Source organism: Paramisgurnus dabryanus, chromosome 8 (assembly GCF_030506205.2).
Source record: "Paramisgurnus dabryanus chromosome 8, PD_genome_1.1, whole genome shotgun sequence".
NCBI lineage: Eukaryota > Metazoa > Chordata > Actinopteri > Cypriniformes > Cobitidae > Paramisgurnus > Paramisgurnus dabryanus.
The window spans coordinates 22,726,479-22,738,633 of NC_133344.1; the positions used below are offsets into that span (position 1 = coordinate 22,726,479).

At 38.7% G+C, this 12,155-nt stretch overlaps 1 protein-coding gene across 3 annotated transcripts in view; it reads right to left on the reverse strand.

Moving 5' to 3' along the window:
• Nucleotides 1-12,155, reverse strand: part of bcas3 (BCAS3 microtubule associated cell migration factor) — a 260,836-nt gene that overhangs the window by 208,284 nt on the left and 40,397 nt on the right. For all 3 annotated transcript variants that reach the window (XM_065281017.2, XM_065281016.2, XM_065281018.2), the window contains one exon: nt 9,985-10,078. In XM_065281017.2, the coding sequence (XP_065137089.1) occupies nt 9,985-10,078 (94 nt within the window). The remainder of the gene's footprint in view (nt 1-9,984; nt 10,079-12,155) is intronic.

A 12,155-nucleotide genomic window follows, 5' to 3' on the forward strand; every position in this document is an offset into this window, starting at 1 on the left:
CTCTGCTCTTTTTTTGTTAAAGCCTTTTGTTTGCACATGAATCTTATGAAAATTCACCATCACAAATAAGATTATTTATGCTGTGCTTCAGATAATGCTGTTAACTTGTGAGCTTACATTTTGCTCAGGACAACAGACGATTCATCGCACCTAAGGCGTTTGGAAAAGAAACATTGGATGCGCCTTGCAAACCTGGAGGAACTTTTTAAGGTCTAAACACAACCGCTGAGTGTAAAAGCATAAAGCTGTCAGCAAAAATTTGGTCCACACAGGCAATCTTTCCTACAAAAACAAACTAGAAACTGGTGGTGGACAAGAAGAAACCCGGATCAGAAATCTGTAAAGAGGAATGGAGGAGGGGGGTAAAGAGGATGTTTCCACCGAAGCCTTGAAACCAAAGCATCTGACCAGAGTTTTACTGCTAAAAACTGAAGGACAGACTTCCCATGACACTGCTTTTATCACCTTTTGGAAACATCATTAAAAATGCAGCCCCAGGCAGACTAGTTTTGTACTAACAGTTAATATGTCTGGAGCTGAATAATTTCAGCACATTAGATTGTCTTACATATGCATTCCTGTAGCTCAATTGGTAGGTCGTACCACAAAAACAGATGTATACGTGTATTACACACACACTCAATTTAACAAACCTATGCATACTGTAACTCAATGTCAGTGAGTATACATTTTTCTTCTACAGTGCATGTCATCTAATACATTTTATGAAGTATTAATTATGCAAAAAAATTCATTAAAATTATTATTAAGATTATGTCTATCAGATTGTAAATCCATTACAAACACATTAAATGAAAAAATGCACATAGCAGTGTAGTTAGCTTGTAAGGGCGGTGGGGAGACTGGCCAGGGAATTTTTAACAGCTATTGTATTTGTATATTTGTTTGAAAAAAGTATGTCGAAGATTTAGGGAAAAAAACCTTCAAAGTATATACAGCATATGCACAGCGTCCGATTTCATAATGCTACTATAAAATAGAGCTCATGCCCAAAGCAAATTCCACTAATGTCCTGTGCTGTGCTTTCAATGTGCATTAAAGGGTAAAATCTCGAGTAAGGCTTTAATCCCTCATGATTGTCTCACCGTGATCAGAGACAGCATAAAACAGAAATCTGATATAATGTCACAGCCCAATTAAAACACAGCATGTAAATCCTGACATCTTTCATCTTACACAATATCTAAATCTTCTAAAAACCAAAGACAAGCTTTTTCAATAAAGCACAGGAGCTCAGGCAAAGGCACTCATTATTGCATTATAAGCAAGTTATCAATGAATACTGCAGATGGGAACACCAAGTAAAAAAATACTTTTCCACTAAGTCCAAACTGAATGTACAGTGGGGAACAAATTTTCATTTCAAATGACCGTCAACATTATGGGCCCTATCTTGCACCCAGCGCAATTGACTTTGTCAGTGACGCATGTATTATTCGTATTTTGCACCGGCGCACAGCAGGTTTTTCCCTCCACAGACGCACGTCAGCAAACTATGGAATGAACTTGCGCTCCCTGGGCGGGTCTGCGCAAAAAAGGAGGCGTATTCCGGCGCAAACCATCCCTGATGCTATTTTGCAGTTTCAAAAAACAATTGCGCCACTGACCAGAAAAAACTAGTCTTAAGTCAGTGGCGCATTGCGCGTTGTTCATTATGCTATTTTAAGGGCGCATGCTTGACCATAATGTATAGCGTGCACAACGCGCACACACTTTGCTTATCTAATCTACACAGATGCAGTTATTTTTGCAAATCATAAGTTGTTACAACAAAAAATATTAACACATGAGATAAGGGGAATCATAGTGGTGAGCATTGTGGTGATAGTTTTTATTTATTTTGTGTGGCTGCGTTAAAAAATTATCATGCAAATAACGATTAAAATATTTTCATATTTGTTGTGTGGCTGTATGTAAATAATAATTAAAATGTTTTCATAAGAAACCTTAATGTATATGAACTTGATTTGTAAGTGTACTTTGGGGTTGGACTGCTTGCGTTTCTTGGCTTTCAGCGGTGAGGGTGGAACGCAGCGATGTCCTCTGCTGGCGTCTGTGTAGAGGCAGATCCACCTCCCGTTACACGGCGTGCCCGATTTATGCTGGCAAGCTTGGGATTCCCCCGTCTCCTGACATCATTGTAGCACTTGCGGCGCAACGTCCTGGTGATGCCAGCTGATGAGACAATTGTGGCTATTTCCTCTCACGCCTGTTTAACCTACGCTGATTTGGGCGGGTTTCTCCTATCCCCATACAAAACAACTTCTCTGTCTTTGACTGCTCTTACAAGAACGTCGGTCTCCTCGGCTGTAAACCGCTCCTGGCGTACGCCTGGTGAATCCTTCATAATAATAGCAACCCGCCATGGAACTTGCGCACTTGTGTTTAAAGGGAATGTTGGATGACGTTCTGATTGGTTTATTTGACGTTACACCCAAACCACACCTATGTATAATAAACCTACTTCAGACCAACCCCTTATTGATTTGCACCTGGCACAAGAGTTATTTCTCCCACCGAGAAAATAGCAACAGCGCCCAAGATCCGCCCACAAAGTCACTCTGCATACCCCCGGAAACTTTGTCCATGCAATGATCGATGATACATGTTATCCTAGCATAATTTGATAATGTTTATTATGTGCTCCAGTAAAAGCAAGGAAATCTGACCTATAAAAATCAATGTGATCGACGTAACACATTTTTTTCACTATTTTTGTTTTAGATTTTTTGAATCATATTTTCATGAAATAAAAAACTGACTTTCATTGTGGACCACTGAAAAAAATGTCAAACTGTCACTAGGTTGCATGTACCAATATGTACCATATGGACTCTTAAGGAACAAAGGTGTACTTTTTGAACGTGTATACCAGTGACAGCTAGGGCCCATTTTTGACTATTTTCTAACAGTTTATCCCACTGTATATTTAGCTTTAGCCAAGGAATCAATTAGGCTCTTGAATCCCCTTAAGAATCTGTAAGCAAATGCTTGCCTAATATGAACAGGACTAAACTAATCTGTCTTGAGAGAGCAGATTCCTTGATGCTTACTGTATCAGTACCGTGATGAAGTGAAGTTACTGTGAGTCTCATGGGCCGTGAGATCTGTCCACCCTCATGCTACATGTGACCGTACCTTTACACCAATTTTTTACTTCACTATCGATAAAGGTTTAAAAAACCTTATTGGATTTAAACTTTCCAGAAACATCCACAAAGCAGAGAAGTGAGCAAAAAAAGGACAAGGAGTGATTAATGGACACTCTGGTTAAAGCATATTTTTCTGGCCAAAGTCCTGCGCACTGCCACTCGGAGCAACATCCTTTAATTATGAGTCTATGAATAGATCCTACAACACCACAGCAGAAGCGCCGGCGTCCCAACCGGTCACCGTTTTCTAGCCTTGCCTTTCTTTTGCCAGTCCAACACACACTGTTGACTTCGATTTCCTACACAGCTTGTTTTCACTCAATGCCGCGTTGCCACAGTTGTTCCTTTCTAAAGTCAAAACACTACAGATGAAGCAGCGGTCGTTTTAAGCCTGGAGCGGCACTTTCTACTCTTTTTATAGTCATTTTAGACAAGTAGCTACAGTTGAGTAACAGAGGCTAAAGGCATCGGCAGTTAAAATGAAGCCGCTGCTAGGCTAGCATTCCCTCAGAGCGCTTTATATACGGCTTTAGTTTGCAAACCTGAAAGTCCTGTCTTTGATAATGTGTCTAATGATGCCAAAAACATAAATTACAGATGTAAATTCTGCTCTTGAGGAACGCCTGACCTTGTTAAGACAGCATCCAGGGCTTTTTTTATCTGTATCAAGGACCATGTTTTTCCCCAGCCTTTTTGGTGCCAAATAATTTCATAACTCAAAACAACTATTACAGCCTTTCGATTTATGCCTGAGCAAATGAGGTGACAACAGACACATCCCATTATTTTTGAATAAAGCTGACAGGTGGAAGGTTAAACTGTTTGAAGTGTACAGCACCCCGCTGTTATCTAAAACAAGCCGCCCAGAGCACTCGGCACATAAGGGCAGAGGAAGTCTGAGAAAGGGCTGCGCTGGGGTCTTAGCACTCGAGGGACCGAGGCTGGGGCCTTTCTGGCCAGGGACAACAACAACACACCAATCGTTAACATGAGAGAGTGACTAAAAGGTTGTGATTCTCACACACACGTTAGGACTCAACAATAAGCAATTTCCTGCTGGCTGAGTCTGGCCATTCATTCAAATCTGTACACAGCCTGAAAAAATTAACACGGTCCGCACAATAAAAATGACACATTTTAACAACATTTGTATATGTGTCAAAAAGAAATAAACATTTACAAAAAGAGAAAAGTTAAAAACATTTATCTTTGGTTAATAAGCAATAATAGTTGGAACAGATATATTGTATCTCATAAATAGCTATAAAAGAGATAGTTTACCAAAAAATGTAATTTCTGTCATCATATTCTTAAGTCCGGAGAATAGTCTGTTTTTTACGTGTACGCAAATGTATGCACACGGTCAAACGCACAGCCTTGCAAAGTATAGTTTCTTGGACTCATACGTGTGCACAGATATTCAACGCATGCACTTTAAGGAAAAAATGCAATGCATCGCTTGGGCTAAACACTACATTGTTCTGCAGGCGAATCTGCGCCTACGCGTACAATGTACACAGGGTTTTAAAAATCATGCGATGCATGTACAGTAGGCAGGCACACACTCTTATGATGACGAAAATTGCGTCATGCGCACTGTACGCGGACCCTTCTGCATGCGTATAAATGGACCATACTTCGGCCTTTAAACCCTCATGTTGTTCTAAACCTGTTTGAGATCTACAAAAGAAGATATTTTGATGAATGATGTTAAGCACACCGTTGACGGTACCCACTGACTTCAATAGTATTTGTTTTTCTATAAAAGTCTATAAAGTTTACTATAGAAGTCGATGGGTACCCTTAGCTGTGTGCTTACCATCATTTATCAAAATATCTTCTTTTGTAAATCTCATACAAATTTAAAACAACATGTGGGTGAGTAAATGATGACAGAAATTTAGTTTTATCCATCCCTTTAATTCATAAATACTGAAAGCTACGGCAAAATGCTGATTTGTTTAAATTTATTCTAACTCAAAGCAGCACTGGCCTTTTAGTGTGAGCAACACTCCTTTTATTTGTCCTCAAATCTCCTTTAGACTGGCTCTGGGCCATCATATTGTCGAGACCTGCATGTGGTCATCTACCAACTTCAGTAGCATTTCAGTTATTTGTAACCGGTTATTTGTTTATATTGGGACCTTCAACTCTGTAAGATCTAAGAAAAACACACAGAGATTTGCACTAATATTTGCACAACTAACGTCCCTGATCTCCTTTAGTGTTAGACCTTGACACCTTGTGTGTTTGCCATGTTCTCCATCCCATGGCAGTTTTCTGAACTGACTCATCAAAAAAAATGGGCTGCGGTGCTGACAGCCACTGTACAAGTGATCATGGAGGGCAAACGCTGAATTTACGTCCAAACTGAGGATTGCTTCACACATGCTCATGGGGCAAAGATTGCTTGCTGCTATAAGGTCCAAAGGTTAACCAATAGCGCCACCTAGAGAAAAACATACTGTGTCCAAAGCCAGGTCAACTTCATTAGTCAGATTTTTGTTGGTATTTTATTTGTTCGCCTTATACAGGTTCTTGCAAGTGCTTTTTCCTCCTAAGACCTGGTGTGTGCACATATGTAGACATCACATTTTTTGTTATTTGGACCATAATACCTAATTCTGTGTAACTGGAAACTGTGGTACACAAACGTGGACAATTACACTGCTTCATGTTCAAAGAAAAATATTTGGTTATTATATTTATTGGTTCTTCCTAAGCCCAAATAGCAGGAAGAAATCTAAAATGCAAGCCAAAGCAAAGCTTGGGTCTTAGGAGGTTAAGAAACAGAAACAATTTGGAGAGTTTTGGTTTACACACTTGATCACTTATTCAGATAACATGTACATGATTTAAAATTATGGAACTTCCTACAGTTAGTTTAACTTAACGGTTGAAGAGTGTTGAGTATTTTAGGAAAATAACAATTATCAAATGCTAACCAGCCTGGTTGTATTCACATACAGACAAAAACTCAGAGTCTTGTTCTGAGAAAAGGATCTAGAAACATAATTTTCTCAAATCACACTGCTGTCTAAAATAAGGTTTTTAAACGTTATGATTCCAAGGACCCCCGAATATGATTAACCCTTTTGTGAGGGACCCCTTTCAAAGAATTCGGCCTCATGCAGCCCAGTGACTGAGATAAAGGGAACTCTTATATGGAAAACACACTAGAAAGATACAAATCAAATATATATGTAGCCAGAAATTAGAGATAAAATACTTAATAGGGCTGGGTATCGATTCAGATGTTCCAGGTCGATTCGATTTCGATTCACAAGCTATTGCTTTGATTCTGATTCTCGATTAAATTTTCGATTCCGGTTCTCGGGTCAGTTTTTATACTCGATTCTCGATTCAACTCAATGAATATAGATTTAATACAAATACTATATTAATAAAAAAGAACAGTGAACAGCAGTTTACAAGTGGGTAATTAATAAAAAGAAATTAAAAGCCACAACACTATCGTCGCCGTCTTGCTTGCGAAATCTAAAATGCTTCCATACCTCTGACTTTTTATGTGAAGGTGGCATCAATGTCAATGAAGCACCTGAAACCACCATTTTAAGCACTGAATGAATGAATGACAGGCTCGCCTCTCGCTCATTGGTAACATCGCGCAAGGCAAAAACATCTAGTGAAGACTATAATTAGATTAACATTAATCTTACGTTCAATATTTGCGGAAAAAATATTAAAGAAAAAAATCGATTCTGCTCTTTGAGAATCAATTTTGAATCTACCATGTTAAAAAAAAACAATTAATCGAAAAATCGATTTTTTTTGCCTAGCCCTAATATTTAAGAAGTAATTTTTTTCTCTGAAATTTTCTTGGGACCCTCTAGGACCTCCTGGAAACCCCCTGGGGGACCCCAGTTTGAAAAAACCCTGGTCTAATGGAAACAACTGAGATATTAAGGAGTTTTTTGTGTGACGGGCTGTTTACACTTGGTATTAAGATGTGTTTTTGTCGATCGGATCACAATTGGACGAGAGAGACACGTTACGTTTACACCTGGTATTTAAATCCGTCTCTTTTGTCCACTTTCGACCGCTTCTGTACTGAATACTGTGAGGGTGCGGTGTGTCGAGATGGTGGGGAGTCTCTCCGCTGTCATTTAAGTTATGATGAGTTTTTATGGAGGCGAACTAAGGAGGTCCACTGCTTGTCTTGTACAAAACACTGTGCAGCATGTTTACTTACATGTATGTTAGAGCTTTCTCTGATATTTCAGCGAAATTGTTGAAATAAGATCGCGCAACTTTCACACGCTTGCAAAAGGAAACTGTGGAGATCAGCCGCTTTAGTTTTATCAATGAAAGGCTAAAAATAGCGCTGTACAACGTGTGTTCGCGCCAGAAGTCTGAAAAGACGTATAACATTGTTTTCAGTACCTCAGATTAAATAAATGGGCGGAGAGAAGGCAGTCGCGTGTGGCTGTTCGGACACATTCAACCACATGTGCGTTTACACTACAAAACAATCCGATCGAAAGGGGTTTCGACTACCTCTGAATGTGGTTGAAAGTGGGCAAAAGTGGACGAGCTCAAAACGTTTTGATCACAGTTTACACCTGGCATTAACGTTGTCCACTTGTGATCCGATCAATGAAAATGCATGTTAATGCCAAGTGTAAACAGCCTCTTATTTTCAGATTTTTCTATCCTATTGGTAAACCAACACAACTTCCTAATAGACAACATTTATTCTTTTCACCACACAGAATTCACAGTAGTATTGGCCCTATGCAAATGCAACACATTAGTCGCATTGATCACGTCATACATAAATTATATCAGTCACATCAAAGACTTTCACTATCTAAAACCAAATCATCTTTACAAGTAATAACAGAGCTGGATCATAGCTCACAGGTTGAGCGCTGTTTTTTTATTAGTGTATGTGCTTGAGGTATAGCATCAATCAGAATGGTAATCTTTAAAAACAGGCAACATTTACTTATAATATTTGAGTAACACAATGCATAAAACAACCATGAGTATAAACTCATATTCAATGAAGTCTACCATAATGTACATTTAAAAAGATCATTGAAAGATTTTACTGAGGGCAATGACTATCAGCAGCTTTCAGCACCTCCTTATTAGTAAAGCTGTCTACCTGCGACACACACACCTCACAATGAGCCATTGTGGCTGCTCTGTATTTCCGGAGAAACAAACATGAGTATATGTAAAATTGAAAAGTGATCAGATAACTGCCTTATAAAACAAACCAGAACGTTCAAGGTTAGGTTAAGGACAATACTGTTGAGGTATTACATAAAATCCATTAACTGCGTCCTAGCACTTAGTTCTCTAAACATGCCAGGTCGTAGTGCTAATGCGAGACACAGTTCTGAATGTATCTATATAGCAGGTGATGTATAACATCCCTGATGGTGTATAAAGTGTGTTGTGACATTGCTAACTAAATGTTCAATTTATGAGTTAGGAACTCAGCCCACGCCTTCTGAATAGACTGAGAACTTTCATATTTGTGGGCTGAAACTGTACCTCTTCAGTGCTTGAGGTATTTTGAGGGCTTTGTTGATCTCAGTACAATTCAGGGAAGAGAGCCATGAACAAGATCAATGAGCTTAGAAGAGTCTGTATGTGTTAAAGTGAGACAAGAGGGGGAAAAGGATGGCAAACTGAGAGGAAAAATGACAGTAACTGATGTGCAAACATGGCAGAGTGTGCCCAGAGCAAGATCACCAGCAGATAACACAAAGACTGCTTTTTTAAACAATAGATCTCATATGATGGTCCCTAGAGCTAGGCAGACAGTGATTCTTAGGGAACAAGATGAGGTTACATGCAAAACGGTGACTGACACAGTTATTTCGTTTTTAAATGTGCCGTACACTTTTATAGCAAGTTATTCATTTATTTATTATACTCCAAAAATTATTTTGTTAATATTTACTTCCTTCCATGGAACACAAGAGCAAACGTGCTAGAGGGCACATAATATGCCAATTTTTACAAGATGGAAGTCTCCAAAGTGCCCAGAATGTGTCGTTGAAGTTTCAGCTCAAAATACCCCACAGATCATTTTTATAAAATGCACCCGTTTATACCTTTAATTGCAAATGAGCTAGTGTGAGATCGCCGATACATGATACTTTCAGGGGGCAATAGCTTCCACATTAATTTATTTGTACATTTTTTACTCATTTATCCCATATGTCTGACTATTACCAATAGATGATAGTATCGTCTAGCGGCGCAACCCTATGTACTACAGCAAGGGTGCCCAACCCTGCTCCTGGAGGGCTACCGTCCTGCAGACTTAAGTTGCAACCCAGCTCCAACACACCTGTCTGTAATTATCAAGCAACCCTGAACACCTTGATTAGCTGCTTCAGCTGTGTTTGATTGGGGTTAGAGCAGGACGGTAGCCCTCCAGGAACAGGGTTGGGTACCCCTGTACTACAGGGTACTACGTACTTCTTCACTCTCTTAAGAAATGAGACAGTACGGTTTAGCTTAGGGTTAGGGTGATAAAAAGAGAACAAATAAAGACAGGATGAAACTTTTGTTGTTGTTGTTTAAAAGCAGAGGGTCTATTCCTTCATTTGATATATTGTAGGTTTATATATTTAAAGAAGAACATTTTCTGGAAGGGATTAAACTTTTGTGAAAATCATAAAAAATGCTGGCACTGGCTGGCAACTGTTTTAACAGGTAAAACAAAAACAGTACAGAAAATATGCATGGAAATGCCTGCCGCCCAAGTGTCTAGAGTTTTGTGGTTTGGTAGGACCTACTGAGGCATCACTGTGAGGTGTTCACTTACCGCTTGGATTAAACGCCATGCAGGATATAGGTTTATCATGGGCTGGAAAATGTGCAATCACCCCCTCTCCATCAGAATCCTCGCTAACTAGAACCTGAAAACACATACATACACATATAAAAACACACAGTACAATTACAGTAACTTGACGGAGCCCTATAAATAAAGGCTGACTTCTTGTTTACATCACGTCTCAGTGTTTTAGACGCATAGTTGGTCATTGGCATTACTATGGTCTGTGCAATCTGATCTTCACAGTTACAAACGACGTAATCACTGTAACGAAAAACTGTTTCGGCATTTTGTTTAAACAATACGTGTTCCAAGTTATGTTCCACTTTACTGACCAAAAATGGGATGAAACATTCATTTTCCATATATTTTTTATGAACAATTCCCCCACTCTACTGAGTGCTATTCAGTCCCAATCATGTTGAACAATTATTCATGCGCCTTTTTTAATCTACCCATCTAAATCTTGATTTTTGCTCTAATTTGCACATAATCTGCTATATAGATTAATTTTTTCATTCTAACGGCCAATCTTTAAATCTGTGTATCTTTAAACATCTGTGTATTTTATGAACACAGCAAAGATATAAAGACAAAGCCACATTTCGAATTTGATCAATGTGTGTGTGTTCTGCCAAAGCCCACAATGCAACAGCTCAGTACAGGAAAGGATAAGTAAGTGATGTGTTGAATGAGTTAAAACACACTCACACAGCAGGAGGAAACTCTATAGTGTCTTTTAACTATTTGATTCACTGAGATTAATAGCTCCCAGTTGAGAGACCAAATGTGATTCTGTAATATTTCCTTTCACCTATCAATATAAAAATCAAGCGTAAATGTGTTTAGTATGAGGGTTCAGAATTAAAGAAAGAAGTGAAAGAAGTGAATGAAAGAAAGAATGAAAGAAATGAAAGAAAGAAAGAAAGAATGAAAGAAAAAAGAAAGACAGACAGAAACAGACTGACAGAATGAAACAGACAGACAGACATAAACAAACAGACAGAAATTAATAAAGAAAGAAAGAAAGAAACAGACAGGCAGAAAGAAAGAAACAGAAACATACAAAAAGAAAGAAACAGACAGACAGAAAGAAAGAAAGAAACAGACAGAAAGAAACAAAGAAAGAGACAGACAGACAGACAGCAATATAGAAAGCAAGAAAGAAAGCAAGAAAAAGACAAACAGACAGACAGACAAACAAAAAGAAACAAACAGACAGACAGACAGAAAGAAAGACAGGCAGGCAGACAGACACACAGACAGACAGACAGAAACTCCCAGAAGGAGACAGACAGACACAGACAGACAGAACGAAACAGATAAACAGACAGAAAGCAAGAAAGCTAAACAGACAGACAGACAGCAAGAAAGAAAGCAAGAAAACAGAAAGAGACAGAAAGAAACAGACAGACAGACAGACAGAAAGAAACAGACAGACAGACAGAAAGAAACAGACAGACAGACAGAAAGAAAGAAACAGACAGAAAGAAACAAACAAAGAGACAGACAGAAACAGACAGACAGAAAGAAAGAAACAGACAGAAAGAAACAGACAGACAGACAGACAGACAGACAGAAAGAAACAGACAGAAAAAAACAAAGAAAGAGACAGGCAGAAACAGACAGACAGAAAGAAAGAAACAGACAGAAAGAAACAGACAGACAGAAAGCAAAAAAGCGAAACAGACAGACAGACAGCAATATAGAAAGCAAGAAAGAAAGCAAGAAAAAAGAAAGAGACAGACAGACAGAAACAGACAGACAGAACGAAACAGATAAACAGACAGAAAGCAAGAAAGCTAAACAGACAAAGAGACAGCAAGAAAGAAAACAAGAAAACAGAAAGAGACAGAAAGAAACAGATAAACAGACAGAAAACAAGAAAGCTAAACAGACAGACAGACAGCCAGCAAGAAAGAAAGCAAGAAAACAGAAAGAGACAGAAAGAAACAGACAGACAGAAAGAAACAGACAGACAGACAGAAACAGTCAGAAAGACACAGACAGACAGACCGACAGAAATAAACAGACAAACAGACAGAAAGCAAGAAAGCGAAACAGACCGACAGAACGACTGCAAAAAAAGAAAGAAAGCAAGAAAAAAGAAAGAGACAGACAGAAGGAAACAGACCGAAAGAAACAGACAGAAAGAAACA